The sequence below is a fragment of the Calliphora vicina genome, chromosome 3 (genome assembly GCF_958450345.1).
Source record: "Calliphora vicina chromosome 3, idCalVici1.1, whole genome shotgun sequence".
Taxonomy (NCBI): Eukaryota; Metazoa; Arthropoda; class Insecta; order Diptera; family Calliphoridae; genus Calliphora; species Calliphora vicina.
Window position 1 is genome coordinate 18970546 of NC_088782.1, and position 21173 is coordinate 18991718.

At 26.2% G+C, this 21173-nt stretch overlaps 1 protein-coding gene and 1 non-coding gene across 2 annotated transcripts in view; one reads left to right on the top strand and one right to left on the bottom strand.

The window, feature by feature from the left end:
* Positions 1-266: 266 nt before the first annotated feature.
* Positions 267-21173, bottom strand: part of Baldspot (elongation of very long chain fatty acids protein baldspot) — a 48350-nt gene continuing 27443 nt past the window's right edge. The window contains exons 3-4 of the mRNA XM_065504575.1: positions 7809-7946; positions 267-4647 (exon numbers count right to left, since the gene is read on the bottom strand). Coding sequence (XP_065360647.1) covers positions 4014-4647; positions 7809-7946 — 772 coding nt within the window. The 3' untranslated portion in view covers positions 267-4013. The remainder of the gene's footprint in view (positions 4648-7808; positions 7947-21173) is intronic.
* On the top strand, positions 16782-17002 carry LOC135956101 (U12 minor spliceosomal RNA). The gene has a single exon (XR_010576342.1). It is a non-coding gene; the product is annotated as a U12 minor spliceosomal RNA (small nuclear RNA).

Below are 21173 nucleotides of genomic sequence, written 5' to 3' on the forward strand. Positions count from 1 at the left end.
AAGATACCGATTTCTGAATATACATATATAAATATACTGAACGATCTCTCTGAGACTTCGGGTACAGACTATGTGATCTTTTGGATATCTGAATGTGACAGAGAGGATCTAGTATTATTTTCACTAGCATTTAGAATTGATCTAGTTTTCGCCGATTTCATTGAGTTGTGTGTTCTTATCCAAACATAATCATATAGATTATACATGAAACCAGCCAGAATCCAATCAGTAAATTCATTTGTAGATAGTTAATAAATAAAACTTCATTTAGTTGTTTGTGTTTCAAAAAATTTGTTCATTTATTTCTTTATTCCGGAAAAATAATAATAAAAAAAATATTTGCGCTTTTCATTCAACAATTAAAATAAAAAAAAAGAAATTTACAGATGATATACTTAAAAACTACAGTTATATAAATTAAAATTAAATAATAATATTAATAATTATGTGTAATAATTTTAAATGTATTGTTGTATGTTTTCAAATTTAGATTAAAACCTCAGCCCTAAAAACTAATACATACGTACATATATTATTATTGTATATTTTAGTCAAAAAGAAAGAAATATAGTAAGTGCGAATAGAGAAGAAGTTACGATATAATGGAATTTTTAAGAAAATATTTTACAAAATATTTCAGTCATTGAGTCAGGTCAAAACTAGCGATTTTTGGTAAAATTTTTAACTTTGACAAGTTGGCCAGCCAGTTTGACAAGAAATTACTCATGTAGTTTTAATATGTAGAAATGCTGTGGTGTTTGTTATACTAATCGAAAGAATGTGTCGAAATTATTTAAATATTTTGGATTTTGTGATAATTTAAAATTGATTTTAAAACATGCATACATGAACAAAAGTGTATTTGAACAAATATAAACTCAATAAACATTGACTATTTGAATATATAATTATTGTGGTTTAGAAATCGAAATTTCAATTCTAATTTTCATTAATTAATACAAGGTAAAAGCAATTATAATTGTTTCAATTCTTTGTTGTTTGTTTTGTTTTTTTTTTTACAAAAAAACCTAATTACTTAAAATGTTTTTATTTTGTTTTTGTTAAATAACCTTTTAAACCTTGATACATTTCTAATTAGAATGTATTTTTACCTAATTATTTAGTTTTATACAATGGAACAATATTTATTTTGTTTTGTTTGTAATTTATTAAAATGTAATTTTTTAAATTAGTTTTTTTTTTATTTATATTTGTTTTTCAAAATACTGAGTTTTTTCTATTTTATTTGTTTTTTTGTTTGAAAACTATTACAAAAATTACATACTCGTATTAAGGTTTTTGTTTTACTAATTTTGTTTGTTTGTTTTATTTTCAATTAAATATATAAATATTTATTTTCTCTATGAAAAATACGTGTTTTATTAAAATACGGTTTCGGGCTTAATGCTTTGTTTAGTTTTGGAAAAAAGGTTTATTAAACTCTGAGTCAAGTGTGAAAAGTGAATGATTTGAAATTCTAATTTTGTTTTGTTTTGAAACTTAATATTTCAATTAGAGCAGAAAATGTTATCACAACGTTTAATTTTCGAGTACTAATTTTAGATTTTTTTTAATATTTTGATTTAGAATAATGTTTGTACTCGTAAATGCTTTAAGTAAATATTAATTTTTATTAAAATTGTATGCATTGTTAAACATCTAGACAGTTTTGTGCTTGAAATAATATGACTGCTGTCATTTTGACATTTAAACTAATTTTGTGCTCTCTTTCTAACCTCCACAACTAAACATAGCATTAAAGCTAGATATTTGGAAAAAATTGTTGAAAAATGTTTGTTTAAATGTTATATTTATATATAATTACTGTTGAAAGTTTGGTTTCCTTTTTTTTAAATACAAGTTTTTAACAATTTTACTTTGTTTCTATGTCACCCTGGCATGTGATGTTTTTGTTTATTTTTTTTTAAATCGTTTTTAATAAATATTTAAATTGAAAAATATGTTTTTATTAAATTTTTTATTTGTATTTCTCTTCTCAATAAAAAATATTCCTCAATAATTGTTAATTTTATACAGAAACTTTGTAACTTTGTAAAGAGCTTTTTCCCTTACAGTCCTTCTGCAAAATTACAAATATTTCTGTTAGTTTAAGCATAGATTTGTATACTCCTTGTTTGTGGCTTCTTTTTGTCCATAATAATTTGTATACATTAGTAAAAAATACTATTTAATATACAAATATAGAAAATATATTAGTAAAAAATACAATAATGAAACATTTTTTTTCTCAATTGGTTTTATATAAGTTATGGCCACTCTTGGAAATGTAACTGCAATTAGGTAATGTACGGAAAACTAAGTGGTTTGTCTGGGAAAATGTTGCCAATCCATGTGGGAAATTTGTCAGTTTTTTTAAAGGCACTAGTTCCAAGACTGACATTTCACTTCACTGTTCTAAATGTGTTAACATGTTGACAATGATAATGTCAATTAAATTAAATTTAATATAGTTAGTTTTAATTTCCCAATTTACTCAATCACGAGATTATTCCTTGTAGGATCGTAATTGGGAAAATGATTCTGGGAATTTCCGGGAATATCATCTTTTTTTTGGAATTGACAATATTTAGTTACACAGTTTCGAATTAATTTATTAAATTTGAGCCTATTTCATTAATATCTTAGGGCCGATTCAGAAATACGAAAGGAAAACCATTTTCAAATTTTTTTATGAAAAACACTCAAAAATTATTTAAAAGCAGAGTGATTTTAATACAGAAAATTGAAAATGGATTTACTTTCGTGTTTCTAAATCAGACCCTTAATTCGGAATTAAAAAATATCAGCCATTTATTAAATTCATTAATAACATCTAATCCTTTAGCGTCATTCAAAGGCTTTTATTTAAATTGAATTCATTCGTTAAATTAATTCATAATAGAATTCATTCAACATTTGAATGATTATTTTTGAATTAAAATATGTTTTTTTATTCAGTTTTGCTATTGTTTTGCCTTTAATTATTTACAAAATGAATTGAAAAATATTGACTTAAGACTTTTTGTAATAGATTTAAATTGATGAAAAATTTAATGAATACATTTTCAAAGCTATTTTGTAGTATGTGTCATAAAGTTCAGAATTAAAAATTTAGTAAAAAAATAGATTTTTAAAAAATTTAAATGTAGGTTCTTATTTTACAAATAAATTTGTTAATTATAAATCAATAAAGTTGACATGACTAGAACAGTGCATAAAATTAAACAGTTAATCTGCCTGTTTGTAACTTTTTCAAAACTTTGTTCATAAATCTTTAATTTTGGTTCCAAAGTGGCCATTTTTCTATACTCAACATGTTTCATGCTGTAAATTAATACCTCACTGATGTAACTGTAAATAAATTCAAGCGGTGGCGGCAGAAATGTTTGGCATCACTGCCCATCACAACAATTGACGTACAGCAGTGATGCCAAGGTTATGCTTTTTCGTCCCCTAAACTTATATTATTTCTCGCAGTGATGCACAATTACGGTTACATTTACGAAAACACCATTTCTTATTAATTTGTTCTTAGTTTTGAAACATTATTTTTCATTTTTATACAAAACACAAAACTATATTAAACATTCTCTTATACTTTTAATAATACTTCTCTTACACTCTCAAAAATATCCAGAGGCAAAGGGAGTTTTTGTATAAAAATTGACATACATTTTAAATATTTGTAAATTAAATATTATTTTCGGTATTTTTTTTTTAAAAAAAAGTATATATATTTTTAAGTAAAATATTTTCAATTCCAACCCCCCTATAAGTGTTTGGTTTTAAAGAACAACAAAATATATTTATGTATATTACTCGTAATAATAATAATTGTAGATTTCTTTCATTTTTGTGTTTGGTTTTTATTATTTTTTTTGTTTAAGACCAGAAATAAATATAGTGTTTTTTGTGTGTGTGTGTGTGTTATTTAAATTAATTTAATTAGAGATTAAAGATACCTTAAAACATTTTATTTTAATTTCCCCTGATTAAAGTGTCTTTATATACATTTACTGCACTTTCGATTTAAGCAAATGTCCAGTTGCATTATCATTCGTTGTTGCTGACAAGGATGTGGTTGTCATCGTCGTTTTAGGTGAGGTCGATAGTTTGGCGGAATTTTGTGCAGCCAAAGATGCAGCCATACGTCTGCTCTTACTGCCCTCCGGCGACAAGTAGGTCTTATAGAAGAATCTTGCAAACAATACAAAATAACTGAAGTACATGGCAATGGACAAATTAATGTTTGTCTGCGATATATTACACGACTGGGGTCCATGGGTCTTCAGGAAACCATTGGCCCACACATTAATGGCACAGCCAATAATCATTTGGGTCAACTGCAGTGACGTTATAATCATGGCAATAAAACGGGGTGGATTGAAGCGGGCCGCTTTAAGGGCATAGTACGAATACATTACAGAATGTACACAGTAATTCATGACAATGAACCAGCGGGCCGATGAGGTATATTCGGTGTATGAGAACCATGAATAGATGAGTACGGTGATGTGATGGTACCAGTGCAGGAAGATCAATGGCTGTTTGCGCAACACTATAAAGATGGTATCGCCTAATTCGGGCAATTTCGATAACACAAATAACCATGTCCAGAAACCACAGACACGATCTTGTTCTATGTAACTGTAATAGAGAAAAAGTGTAATAGAAATTAATCATATTGTTATTATACAATATAAACTTAATAAATGAAAAATTCCGTTAAACCATTAAAATCTTAATAACACTTATAATTTAAAAACTTTTTGTCTGAAAGTCAAGTTCAATATTCTTATTAAATAAATACAAACAGTTAAAAACGAAAGAATAAAAAAACACATTCTCACATAAATTTGCAACAGTGTGGGGAAATTATTAAAGGTTGCACAGTCCTAATTTTTTGTTAAAATTTTAATGTGAATATTGCTAAAGGTTCGAATGAAATAATTCTTAATTCCATTTTCGAAATCTAAATAATTTGTATCTTTTAACCATTTCGTTAATGAATTCATTATGAATTAATTTATAGGCTTAATTCCTTTGTAATTCAAATGTATTGAATTCATTCCTTATGAATTAATTCCTTATTGAATCATTAAAATTTTCTTGAATTCAAATCCTAAAATTCAAATGAAACAAATGAAGAAAAAGTTTTTAATTCAATTTGTATTAGATTTGAATTAACAAAAATTTAATCAAAAAGTTGAATCTGTTATGAATTAATTCAACGATGAATGAATTCTATTTAAATAAAAAAGCCTTTGAATAAAGTTAAAGAATTAGATGCTGGGAATGTATTTATGGAATGAACGTCTGAATTTTTTTAATATCGAATTAAGATTTTTGTAAATTAATCTCAATTCGAATTAATTAATGCGAAGCCAGATATGGAAGAAAGCGGATATCCATTGATCTAGGTATGTTAGTTAAATTATCGTTTAAGAATTTAATCAGGACAGATTTTTGTATGTGTTGTTAAACATACTAACCCCTATTTTCTCAATCTCTGTTTATTTTTTTATCGTGCCGATAAACTAACAGTTCTCATACAAAAACAATTTTAATTTGAGGTTTATCGTTGGCTTAAAACATCATTGGAAAAAGGAAGACAACTGTTTTGAGTTATCCATTGTCTAAGTACAATTTTTTGGTTCAATATCCTGTATTCAAAAGAAATGGAAAGTTTCATAGATTCTTGAACCAGTCTAGGGTCACTAATTTCAGAAGACGTTATTAGGGTTAACAATGTGTTTGATAGTTGATTCTACGTGCCAAATTGACAACTGAGTTCATAATTATTTCCCCTACCATAACTAATATTACTACCGGCATGATGCGGCACCCGGCACAACACGAAAAAAACAACAAATTTATAAATTTTTTTTGTGTTGTCTGAACGCATAAAACTGGTTTCTATATCTAGACGTTTACATATTTATAATAAAATACAAATTAACTAAATTCTAAATTAAAAATGAAAACCGTCCTTCATTATTAACGCATAACTGTTTCAAAATGTAAAAGTAAAAGGACTTTAGTTACGCTGTAGTAATAAAACTTGAAAAAAAAATGTTGTGGAATTTTTTGTTGAACAAAATCAAAAGTAAAACAATTAAACTGAATGATCAAAGTCAAGAAGATTAAGTGCGTCAATTGATGATGCTGTTTTTGAGTGGTTATTATTTTAATACAAATATTATAAAGTCGTTGAAATTACGACTAATTTATATTTATTCTCAGAGTTTTTAAATAATTGTAAGGAATTTAAAGTTGCTCATTAGCTGTAAGAGCTTTTAATGTTATTTTCCAGGTTATTTATTAATTATGTTTAAAGGAGCAGCATTGGCCAGCTAACTTTCAGTGGTTGACAATACAATGGAACCTTTTTTGAAAACTATATTCTATAAGTTCATCTTAAAAATTACCAAAACATTTACAATTATATTTCTAACCCCCATTAACACGAAGCCTGGGTATGTATTAACTAATAGTTATACTGACAGTTTTCAAACAAAAATAATATTAACCTACACTATAACTATTAGTTAACACCTAACCAGATTTCGTGTTAATGGGGGTAAGATAAAGAGTGAGTCAGAAAAAACTTATACACACTATTCCAGCCAAAACTTATCCTTGGTACAACAAATTATTCTTTTTTTAATCACGTTAGTTGGCTTTTTTATCTAAATCATTTATTTTCAATTGTTATTTCAGTCAAAATGGTCACCGAAAAAATGTACGCGAAAAAATATTTAAAACTTTTAAAAAATTTGAATAAATTTACGTAAAATTTCCATTGTATTGACAACCACTGTATATCTAAGCAATTTAGTTAAATTATCCTCTAAAAATTTGGAAAATCTGTTAATATTTTAGTTGCTCCGTGATCTGGGAAATTTTTATATACACTTGGATTAGTAGTTTGTGTTTTAAAATGTCTCTCATTTCAGTCCACATTTTGAAACTCGTTAAATAAGGTGTAAACTTAATTATTTCCCCTATCATTGCTAATAATACTACCGGCATCCGGCACATCAACAACAAACTTATACAATTTGGTTGTGTCGTCAGAACGTATAAAAAACTGGTTTATTTATCTAGACGTTAACATATTTAAAATTAACTACAAATTAACTAGATGCTTAAATATAAATGGAAAACTTCCATTCATCATTAACGCATTTAACTGTTGCAAAATGTAAAAGTAAAGGGACTATTTAGCTGCGCTGTGGAATTTTTTGGTTAACAAAATCAAAAGTAAAACAAATAAACAGAGTGGTCAAGGATATTAAGTACGTCAATTGATGATGCTGGTTTTGAGTGGTTAATATTTTAATACAAATATTACAAAGTCGTTGTATAATCTATATTAAATTACTACTAATTGATGTTTAATTAAATTTAAACAAAACAAAAGCAGACAGATTTTGTTTATAGGGATTTTAAATAATTGAAAGGAATTGAAAGTTGTTTATTTATTGTAATTTTCCAGAATATTTTTAAACTAGATTTAAACGCACACTAAATGTTAACCCTAGGTCTCCACATAGCAATTTTTATTGCTAAGCACAGGCAAATACGTCGGCAGAACAACAGCACATATGGCAATTGCGGTCTACACATCGAAATTTTAAGGACGCAATCAAATTTGACAATTGCGGCAATAAATATTGCTACATGGAGACCTAGGGTTATTATAAAAATGCTAAAAATGCCACACTTTTAATTTTCTGCTACTAAATATGGCAGCTCACTGCACCAGTGATGCACCATTATCTATATTGATATATTTAACAACTTACCTAGGAACACAAACGGAATGGAAAATTCCATAATGACGTAACACATGTATAAGTTCTGGAGCTGTACGGAACGCTCCCATAATACTAAACATGGCCAGCATGGTATTCCATATAATTAAGGGACCACGTAATTGAAATCTGTAAATTAAAAAGAAAATAAGAATTATTATTTTTTTTTTATTTTAAAACAATGTTTAACAATTAAATCTTAATAACATGTACACACAAAATAGTTTAAATAAATATTAGATTTAATTTCTATTTAAATATGTACTCATATTAATTTAAGAACAAAAAAATCTCCATTATTTAGCAAATCAATACGACATTGAATGTTAAATATTTGTAGAGGTTTTAAGATTTTTGTTTTTTTTTACAATTATTTTTTTAAATTGAAAATGAGAAGAAAAAACACTTTCAAAACAAATATTTATTTCATTTAAGTTGTGCTTTTCTGTGAATTGTCAACAATGACCGACAGGAATATTTTCTAGACAAATTCTATGCAAATATTTAATGTATTTACAAGATGTTTATTACATTTCTAGTTAGTACATACATATTTATATTATTTACTAGAGTTTTTTGTTTTATTGCCAATTGCTTGTTGTTAGGAAGTATATTTATTGTATTATGTACTTAATAAACAACAATTATTTGTAATTTCCTTATTTGAATTATAATTTTATTAGTGTTTAGAAAAATCTCAAACATAAATCTGGAAAAATACATAAAAACAATTAGACAAATTATCATAAATTAAATAGTACTGAATTAAAATGGTTTCAGTGCTGTTTAATTTTCAAAACAGTTTGATGTTATTTTTAAATAATATGTATTGTGATGTTTTGTCGCCAGATTACTGATTTGGCGCATGAAACAAACAAACTTTCCGAGTTGTTTTTAAATCTATATGATAGATTCTCTTTATTTATAACTTCCATGGGGATTTAATTTTTGCTTAAACTTGTATTAGTTATAAATAATTTACTATAAAAATACACTTTAATTCTGTGATCCTTTTGAATGGGATAATCACTATTTACTTACAAGAAGTTCAATGGAGGAATAATATTAATATAACCACACAATTGGATATTTACAACAAGTAAAGTTATGTATCTATATAATATACGTATGTACTATATTTTTATTCAAAACTTCGAGGTCAGGCAATTTTAACAATAACATTTTGCACAAAAGAGTTTTTTTAGATTGCAAAATCTTACATATGCAATTTTTGTCATTGAGTGTGAACGCACTTTTCTTTGTAATTTTTTATTTTATTTTTTACTTCCTTTACTATTTTCATTTCGCCAATGGCGAATCGCCATATTGAAAGAGAGAGAGAGAGAGATGCAAATCTAGAGACAGTTTAGCGAAGACACAATACTATATTAAGCTAAGACACACAACAGTGTTGCATCGAATCATATGGTTTAAGCGGTTTTGCTAAAATTGTATATGGGATTAAACAAACAATAATAAAATAATAAAATTTGTCTTTAATAATATCTATAGCTTATGAACTTCCCTAATGTGTATAATTAAAACATAATACATACCTATTAATTGTATTAATAAATATGTAAATAAATCTTTAAGAAATTCCCCAAAACGTGTTTAGAAAAATTATTACACTTTTATTATTTTTGCTGAAAATAAACCATTTATTTTTTTTTGAAAGTTTAGAACATTAACAGCCAAATATCCAATAATACATATTAATGTTCGCAAAATTTAAAAGAACATAAAGAAAAAGAAAATAAAACACGAGACTTTTATGGAAAAGTATTAATTAAGTGTAGCAAAGAAAAAAAAACATTTTCAGACTAATATGAGTCAGTATAATAAAAACATTGAATTATACACCTAATTTATAAATTTTATTTCATTTGGCGGTCATGTGGTTATAATAAAATTACATATTTACATATTTAGAAAAAAAATAATATAAATGGTAAATCTTAGGATAACAAATATTTAAAGGTAATGTACTTTTTTAGGAATACAACTAACTAAACCTACAACATAACATATTAAATTAGCTTTTATTAAAAATTGCTCATAATATTTTAATATTATGTTCCTTCATTACTGGTTTGAAATACTCAATATTTTTATGAAAATTGAGTTAGAAATCGATTATATATGATTGATGTGTTTTAAAGCGAGATATTAAACTTGTGCATGTTAGAAGGTATCTAGTATCGATTTTTTTGCTGCATAAAGTAAATTTGGCTAAGAAGTAAATTTTCAATATAAATGTTTAAAAATTATTATTCACAATTATTCAACTGCACAGTAATGCACAAATTGAACGAATACATGAGCGTAGCTCACTTTTTTTGGTGCAAAATGTCTTGAAAAATTGCAAATGCAAAGTGTCGTAGGTTTTTTTTTAATCCAACAACAAAAAACGCAGAATTGCAATTGTTAAATGTTTAAGTCTTTGCAACACTGGAAATAGTTTAGATTTTTTTTTGTAACTCTCTCTTTCAATATGGCGAAATTCAAATAATAGAGAGAGTGAAAGAAACTAAGCAAAACCGTTATTTGTTAAGATGTTGCCATATTTTTGTTGTTCTTTGCTTAGCTTTGAGAAAAAATTCCATTTGTAAGCTATCTCATAATTTAAAAATTCCCACAGCTTATGAAATAAATCATTATTCGATTTTTATATTAACTTTTGATTTATTTATGTATAATGAACAAAGTTTACCCTTTCTTGTAACCACCCTTATCATAAACTTATAATGCCTCCTCAAACTAAATAAATAAATTCTTATCAGTATTATTTACTTGCTAATTATAATTAGTCATTGATACAAATTGTTTGTGGCTAGTTTTTGTGGTTTGATTTGTGGTATTTTTGATAAAGTTATAAAACAAAAATTATTTCAAGTTATTTGATTTTTTATGATCTATTATTACGATTAATTTATATAGTGATTTTAAATTAATGAGACGCATATTTTTGAAGAGCTTTCAAAGTAGTATACATTGTTGCACCTGTTATATGAGATTAACAGTTGGTTTCGGATATTTTTTATTTACTATTTTCTTTAATTTATAGATAACAAAAAGAATTAATGAATTATACTGACCCTTGCAATTGGGGATCACATTTAATTTTCATAACATATTAATGAGCGTCAAACGAGCACGAATTTATGTAATTTTATTTTTTGCTGTTCCGAATACTTTTTCAACAAAAACATCGTGGTAACATATATGGCTCGCGCTGGAAAATGCAAATAGTTGTGGCATGAAGTGCAAAAAGCACGCAATTACCTAACTGCACAAATCAATTAAAATATAAATTCATATTCAAACCGGAAACCTTTGAATTATGTATAAAACTAATTTGAACCTTAATGTCACAAAAGCATACGAAAAATTCCATTGTCAATGCAATTTTTAGTTTGAGGAAAAATATCAAGTACCTATTTAATTCAAAAATACGTTTATAAAACCAAATTTTGTTTGCCCACTTAATGAACTCTCCCATAGACATGTTTTAATTTGAATTTTTATTATCTTAATATATTCTGCATACAATTTTCTCTTTTTTTATGCAATTTGTTCAATGTTAGCAAAACAAATTGTTTTTTTAATATTGTAATTATTTGTGTTGTTGAGAAATTATATAGATTAAATAAATAGAATCAACAATCAATAATTGTAATTTGTACAAAATTTTCCATACATATTTTTAATTAAAAATATGTAAATTGTTTTGAGTTTAAGGTCTAACAGAAAAGTACTAGGTATTATTATTATTGTATTAAAATATATTGTATTAATTTTAATTACTTTTAATTTAACACTTAAAAACTGTTATTACTCTTAATAAAGTGGTGCAAATATAACGTTCCAGACATTAAATTTTGCCCTCTGATCTCTTTGCGGCATTTATTTCTAATTACAATTTATTAACATTATTGCATTTTTTACGTCACTTCCAGAAGTGGAAATATTTTAAATACCTATACTACAAAGCTGTGTGTTTAATATTAATTTTATCAATTGTTTGTTAATAAGTTTAATTAATTTTTATTTTCAAATTCTCACCGCAATCACAAAGATTTTCGTTGATGCAAACGTCATGGCATGACAGATTTATAGCATGTCGTTGAATTATCCAATAACAAACTCTCAATATTTATTTCGTTGATTTAGGCGTTTCGTAATATTACTTATGCATTTTAAAAATTGAATTTAAGAAAAAGGGCAAATGTATTAGTGTATTTTAGGGATGGGTATTTGATTGACAGATCGGATCTTTAGATATTTTTATACTCACCACCAAAAAGATAGGGGTATATTGGTCATATACTCATAAAATACAATACAATGGAAACTAAAGGGTGAGTCTAAACACACTATTCCTGCCAAAAAATATCCTTGGTCCAACAAATTATTATTTTTTATTGGTCGTAGACTCATACAAGTATATATTGTGCAGTGAATGACAATGCAATGTAAACTATTTGGAAAACTAAAGGGTGAATCGATAAAACATTATTTATATACACTATTCCAGTCAAAACTTATCCATGGTCCAACACATTCTTTTTTTAGTCACGTTAGCTTTTAAAAATATGTTATATATTATATGTACTAAATCATTAATTTTCAACTGTTATTTCAGTCAAAATGGTCAACGAAAAAAAGCACGTGAAAAAATAATTAAAACTTTTCGTAAAAAATCCAATATTCTTTCAAATCCAATATGAAAAAATAATTAAAACTTTTCGTAAAAAATCCAATATTCTTTCAAATCCAATATGATATTTAAAAAAATAGCAAAAGATTTAAAGGTTCATCGTCACACTATTTCAAAAGCCATTAAACAGAATAAAGAAGACTTTAACATTGAATGAAAACCTGGATCAGGAAGAAAGAAAGGTCTAAGAGATATTGGTAAGGCAAAATAAGTCGAACAAATCTTTCGAAGACCACCGTACGATTCTATCAGAAAAGCAGCTCGTAAAGTTAAATGCTCTCGATTCTTTTGTGCGTAGAGCCAAAGCTAATGTTGGGTTGAAGTCGCATAAAGTTGCAGATTGCAATGCGGTATAGAACTTAGAAGCTTAATAAATAAGCTAAAATACATTTTTTTTGGCACTCTCTTTAATATAAAATCAAATTGACTGTCAAAGTATTGGCAAAATATTTGTAGGTTTTACATTATCCCTAATTTGTTTTATTATACCCTTCACCTTCGTCAGAAGGGTATATAATAAGTTTGTCATTCCGTTTGTAATTTCTACATTTTTCATTTCCGACCCTATAAAGTATATATATTCTGGATCCTTATAGATAGCGGAGTCGATTAAGCCATGTTCTGTCTGTCTGTCCTTCTGTCTGTTGAAATCAATTTTCTGAAGACCACAGATATCTTCGGGATCCAAATCTTCAATAATTCTGTCAGACATGCTTTCAGCAAAATCGGTGCAGAAATGGCTGAGATATGAGGAAAAAACCAAGACAACCTCGATTTCTGGATTACTAAGACATTAATATAGACAATATGGATAGTAAGTTGGACCTACAATGGGTCAAAATAAAAAAAAAAAAATGTTAAACCCGAATTTTTTTTCATAAAAAAAATTGAAAAAACAAAAAAAAAAATTTAAAATTTAAAAAAAAAAAATTTTAAAATTTAAAAAAAAAATAAAAATCGAAAAAAAAAAATTTTCCAAAAAATTAAAAAAAAATTAAATTTTGTTTACCTAAAAATATTTAAAATTTTAAGTATAATTTGGTGAAGGGTATATAAGATTCGGCACAGCCGAATATAGCACTCTTACTTGTTTTTTCTAATTAACCCGAATTTTTTTTGTCCAAAAATTGAAAAAAAACAACAGGAAAAAAAATTAAATTTTGTTTACCTAAAAATATTTAAAATTTTGATGTATAATTTGGTGAAGGGTATAAAAGATTCGGCACAGCCGAATATAGCACTCTTACTTGTTTTTTGTATTTAAATAATTTTGGAAGAAAATTAAAATGACAAGTAAAACAAAATAAAATAGTTGGCATCACTAGTGACTAGTATCACTTAAAGAACAGTTATTTTAAAAATGAGTAACATAAACAATGCGAGAAATGTAAACAAGAGAGAACATTATAAACAAACAAAAAAAAAAGCAAAGATTAATTTAGAACATTGTAAATTTATGCAAATTAAATGTTGTTGAACAGGCAGTAAGTGAGCTTAATTAAAGTAATTAAAGTTTTATTAAAACATGTTAGATAATGCAGTAAAAGATGTACGTAAGCAAACTCAATTAAATTGCTTATTATATGACGAAGAGAACAACTAAATAAAAAATGTCTTTGTTTAATTAAATTACTAAAAATTACAGAAATATTTGCCTAAAAGGCCAGTTACTACAATCTAATAGTGCATAGTTTTTTTTAATAATCTAAATGAAATGATATGCAAAAAATAAAACGAGACTATAAAAACTATATGCATATAGATCAGTGATGTTCAAAAATAAAAATGAAGATATTTGGTGAGAGAGCTACCCAGCAAACATAATGTCAAACACTTAAAATAACAACAAAATGAAGAAAGTTTGAATTTAGAATTTTTGTCAAATAAAACCAATTTATTAAATGAATATAATTTAAATTTTAAGGAAATGAAAGAATATACATTATACGGCCGAAATACTCTAAAATTTTTTATTTATTTTTAACTTTGTTTTTTTGTGTTCAATTGTAATTGAAACGCGTGTGTTTGCTATGCTTCATCCAAAAACCAACCAACAACAATGCTTATTGAATTTCTGAAAAAATTAGACATTTATTACGCTCTTTAAAAGAGCGTAACAAATGTGTTTAAATTTTTTAAACAATTGTTGTATGGGATGAACATCACTGATATAGATAGAATTATACATAGAGACGAGACGAAACACTCTGATTTGTCAAACAAAAATACAACAAATCATATGTCTGATACAACAACAATATATTTTTGACAAGTACGTCTCGGTTCTATATTACCTTATGCTGGTACGTATGTTGCATATATGTACATAATAATCTTGAATTAAAAAAACTGAAATTTTGAAATTGTTACAGCAAAAAATAAAGAATAAAAGAAAAATATAAATAATTATTGACTTGGTTATTTTATATTTTTCGCAATTTTACGAATTAAATCGAATTTGCTTCAAAACAAAAAAGTTTGAGATTTGCACAACTACAATAAAAGTTTAACCCTAACGCTGCGTTTACACATGCAAGTAGATTGATGAAAGTTGATAATACGTATTATTATCGAAAATGTCGAAAATACATCGAAATGTCTACAAGTTGCTTGAGCGTTTACACATGCAAGTAAAAGTTCATTTTGTAAATGTTAGCGAAGGAGAATGATGTCTTCAAAATGCCACAAATATAAGAATATTACAGCTAATTCGATAAATAAACCTTTTATATATCAGCATTTGTTATTTTTAAGTCCATTTGCGGCTTGAAACCAAATTTTATTATTTTTATTCATAACAATAAAGTGTTACCATGATATTCAAATATAAAAATTTCTGGGGAAAATGTTAGGTTAACAATTTTTATAGATATTAGTAACAATTTTATTTATTAAAACTAATGAAATTGCTATTTTTACGAAAACGATAAGCATTAGTGGTCATTTGTACTATTTTCTTTTACAAAAATACATAAAATAAGTTAAAAATATAATTATTATTTTACCACCTTCTGATAAATTTTTTAAAAGCTATTTATTGGCAACTCTATTTGTCATCACTTGTATGAAAGTGTCGAAAATCACTGTCCACCTAAATTCAGTAGGCAGTGAGCTGCAAGTGGCTGCATGTGTGATTGTGTTAGTGCAAAAGTATGTATGTATTGTGTTTTTCGAACTGTTACTTGCATGTGTAAACGCTAGGTAACATATAGATACTCCGTTCACGCGCTTTTAAATAATTGGCATCACTCTACATCACACATTTTTGCAAAAGTTTTTGTTTACGTCACTGTGTTGTTTAACTCAACAAAATAAAGCTTTTAAAAAAGCAATTTTGCTGTTTTGTTTTCATTTTGATTTTCCAAACATCATTGCACAAAAAGCTTGATCTACCATCTGGCTCAGGGACGGAAAATTGGGATTTTGAAATTGTACCTTGTTTAAAAAGTACTTTTTAATAATTACATTACGTTCATAATATTTTAGTTTATCACTACGTTAATTATACAAAAAATAGTTTTTATTTTCAAAAATAGATATCAATAGATTGTAAGAATCATTTTAAATAATAAAGAAGTGGCCACTTAAAATCCGTACGCGCTGTAGTAATCATAACAAAGCTCCCAGTTATCAAAATGGAAAAAGATTTATATACATATGTTTTTAACAACAAATCTACCGCTTTTCTACAATGAATTGCAAGTCATTAATTATGTTTAGTTTTAAAAAGTGTAGACACAATGGAAAAAGAAGCTAGTGAACAAATATCTAGAAATAATTTGGCAGGCAATCCGCAGCTGCTGTTATAAGAGTCAAGATTTTCAGAAATGTTTTTAAAGAATTTTCAGAATTATATATAAAAAGATAGTTTGGAAAAGCTATTGTCGTTTATAAGACATCACACATCTGATACAAAGTTTTAGTCAAGTTCTCATTACTCAATGACAAGTTGTCATTACTCAATGACAAGTTGTCATTACTCAATGACAAGTTGTCATTACTCAAATATAACTATGAAGTGGTATAATGAGAATAATATTGATGTTATAGCAAAACACATCAATTAACAAATTGAAAAAATTAAGAATAAAATTAAAAAACAAATTGCAATGGTACTGTTTTCTCCATCCCTGATCGCACAACATTTCGCTGAATAGCAAACAATCAAAATGATATGCTTATAATTCCTATTGTGTTTAAATTATTTTGTGTACAAGTAGTTCAAGTTGTTGTTGGTAGAACTCGTGCCTAAATACAATAAGTAAGGAAAACCATATTCGGTCTTGCTAATCGCTCGACTGGTTTGCTTCTAGGCAATATGGGACGAGGCATTATTTGGGCCTTGGCCTTTTAATGTTCGAGTCTCATATGAAGCGACAATTTTTGAATGGGTACAGGTCGTCCCTTTGAATTCATGAGTCCACTACTTTTCGGGCTGTAGAGTTTGGGTGAAGCGATCTGCCCAGATTGAAGGATACATATCAGAAATGCAAATAGAAGATACTTTACACAAGTACGTTTTCATTAAAAATTGTACTTTTTCGACATTGATTTTACAAATAAACAGCACAAAGTATACAGAGGCGACACGACAAAAAATATATATTTGTCTCTTTCGCTCGAAACAATTTCAACCGGTTTGGTTTTGTGCTTATTTATATTGTTGTTTGTTTTAACGCACTGTCTGTATTAAACCGCAAATTTGTTTTCTCTTTCCATCGAAACAATTTAAAAAAAAGCTGATTTTAGTGTTCTTGAACTGTCAAATTTGACACCTCTGTATACTTTGTGATAAACAGAACGTATTATTTTTCATATTCTTGGTATAGAATATTAAATGAAATTGAAAGAATGTAATTTTAATTACAACATATAAACAATATTATCTGAAGAAAACACTCTTTTTAATAAAAATAATTATACACAAATTTTTTTTATAGAAAAAACTGTTATACAAAAAATGTTCTATATGAAAAACTGTTATACAAAACATTTTCTATAAAAAATCTGTTGTATACAAAATTTTCTGGAGACAAAACTATTACACATACAATTTTTTATAAAAAACTATTATATCGCACATTTTTATAGAAAAGAAACTTTTATACTCATATTTTTCAGTAAAAAAAAAACAGTTATACACATTTTTTTTATAGAAAAAGCTCTTATACAGAACATTTTCTATATACACAATTGGGGGATTCAAACGGTCTGCTATTAGGTCGTATTGTCATAATGTCGTAAAATATTTTTTTTAGATTAAACAAATTCTTGTTGTTCTGCAAACAAAAAAGTGTTATTTTATGACAAACCAATAAACATAGCTCAAAAAGTCTTATTAGTTTATAATTTTTTTGTTTAAAACCCAACAAAAATTTTTTTATACTAAAAAAATATTTTATGAAATTATGACAATACGACCTAATATGAGACCGTTTGAATCCCCCAAATCCATATAAAATGTTATACACAAAATGCGTTATAGAAAAACTGTAAAAAATGTTCTTTAAATTTTTGTATGGGATAATACATGGCGGATTTATATACCAGGTGGTGTCGATTCTACAACAAGTACAACATTTACAAAAACCACTTGCAATTTGTTTATGTGGTTTAAGCTGTCAAAGTATGCCTGTTGTTTTTGTTACTTTTACGATTATTCTACAAGATAATTGACAGCTCAAACATCTAAACAACATTAATCAGCTGTGCTATATAAATTCGCCTTGGCATAAAAGTTTTACACTGATATTTCTGAGTTTCAAGCGAATGTCAAAGTCCATACATAAAAAAATTAATGAATTCACCTCAATTTGCTTGAATTCGCCCCTGCTTATTACCTTGCGTAAAAACTTGCGCGAAATGTAGCAAATTGTCCATGCTGATGGTTTTTATTATAAATAATATGATAATGAGTTTTTTTAAATTGAACTAATTAATTTTTGAACTTTATTAATTAAATATTTTATTTTAATAATCAATAGTCGTGCTTATTTGTTAAATCGTTTGAGTTTTTTAAATATAATTAATACAATTTTGTGGTTAAGACCTCTAAAAATTACACTTTTTGTACATTTGACTGTGGTTTGAGGTTTAAAATATTTGTGGAAAAAGTACAAATAATTTTGTATGTGCAAATTCCTTAAATAAAAACGTCACTAAATTGAAAACAAATTTGCATAAGAACAAGCTTAATATTTTAAAGCAATTTCATATTAATATTCTTTTAAAAAAAAATTAAAATCATAATCATCAAAAATTTCTTCAAATTTAAGATATTTATCACGAAATAAATGAATTTATCTAAACCAGTACTTGACAGGTTTACATGTCTCTTACTGGAATAAAGCTAATATTTCTTTTTCAAGCATTTCATAACAAAATTTCTAATATATATATTTATAATTATGAAGTAAATGTAAACAACAAAAAAATAAACTTAATTACAATCTTAAATCGTTAGCAGCGATATTAAATAACAGTAGTATGCTTCAATCTGCGATACTCGTTGCTATCATTGAACTTAATCTTTTTTAAAAAAAAATCAGAGAATGTATAGATTCATTACATTTTTTGCTTTAAGTTAATGCATAGCAAGATTGTGGATAAATAATATAACAAAAGTGGTTTGATGAAGATGATGATGTATGAAAGAAACAATAACATACATATTTTCTGCAATAGGTCATTTATATGTATATAGTAAACACTTGGAGAAATAAATTATATACATTATCAGATGTTAAGCAAAAATTTGTATTTTCATAATTTAAAATTGTTTTAATAATAACTTTATTTAAGAACTGACGGTATTTTCGACTATTTCGGTAACGGTATTTTAGAACTGTAGTCGAGCTGAAAGACTATTCAAGAGATAAATGTGACATAAAGCTTTAGAGTTTTTGTCAAGGTTTCAAAACGGTAACGCTAATTTGGATAAATTCGATAACGGTATTTTAGTGGTAACGGTAGTTGCATTATTTCGGTAACGAGATTTTAATGATAATGGTATGACTTTAATTTGGGTATTAATTATATTTTAAATTCCGAAGATTTTAATAAACTCAATTACATATTGAAATGAAAAATATGTATTTTCAAAATTTAAAATTAATTATAGAATTTACGATTATATCGGTAACGGTAATTGCAGTTATTGCGGTAACGATAGGTTGTCGAGCTGAAAGTGTATTTTAGTGGTACGATAGCTTAGCGGTAACGGTAGCCAACCTTGATTTTTGTTACACTTTTTTTTAATTCATTTGAACTGCACTATTGATTATTTCCCTATTGAAATCTGGCAAGGCTAGCCAGTTAGTTAAACTAAACGTAATTATTAAACTAATTGCAATAAATATAAACAACAAATCTCAAAAATTACTCAAATAAAGTTCAGGTTCATGTTGCTTAAATCCAGTTTATTTTTATTATTTTAAGTGTATGGGCAAAAATGCATACAGTGAAATAACGATTAAAGGTTTAATTGAATTAAACTTAAAGAAAACTGAAAAACGGTAACGATTATTTTTGATAACGGTTTTAAATGTATGTTTTTTAAACGATATTTTAGCAGTAACAATATTTACTGTTGTTTAGACAAAGGTATTTCAGACTGACTGACAAAAATTAAAAATAAATTGGTCAAATTTTGAGATTAGGAAGTAAAATGTCTTTCTTTTTCATTGGCAAATTCAGTTTTATTGATGTCAATGTTAAATAGAAATCTGGGAATTAATAACAGCCAATTTACTACCTAGTAGGGTTCCTAATTTCTCGAATTTTTTTCATTCGATTAGCAATAAATTTGGTCATTACAACGAATCGGAATATTGTAAATTTAAAAAGAAAACGTATAAATATTCCAGAAAATTTCCAACTTTCCGAAGATATAAGTAAAAAACATCGATTTTTGATCTATATCTGGATTAATTGCAACGACGTAGTATATAGGGCCATAGTAAGTTGGACCTAAAATGGGTCAAAATCGGGAAAAATATTTTTAAACTCAATTACATAAATTATTGTTCACTAATAAATTAATTTTTTTTTTAAAACATTAAAAAGAAAATTTTGAAAAAAATGATTATCAATAAAATAAAAAAAAAAAATTAAGAAGAAAATTTCTTAATTTTTTGTCTATTATTTTGGTAACGATAATTTAGTTAATTTCTTGTTCCAAACATATTAAACAAAATTTATTATTAAAATAAATAATTATTTATTTTCAAATAATCGTTATTTTACTGTATCTATGAAAAAATTATACAAACATGCTCTAAATGAAAACCTCAAAAAAAAAAAAAACACACACGAGATGTTTAAAAATCCGGTCCATATTTATAATAAGTAAACTACTAAAAAAAAGTTTGTTTCTTTTTTTTATTTATAAAAATAAACGAAACAAAAGCATGTGTTTTATATTTGAAAATAAAGTTTATGTAAAAAGACAGGTTTTAATTTTTCTCTTTTGTACAGTTTTCATATTTCTCTTCATTCTCCTCCTGCTGGTTTTTGCAAAAGCAAAAAAAAAAAAAAAAGTTGCATAATTTTGAAATAGGTTACTTTTGTATATAATATGTTACAAACTTTATGTACATAATGTATGTATATAAAAATATTATAAATTAACTTGGTCT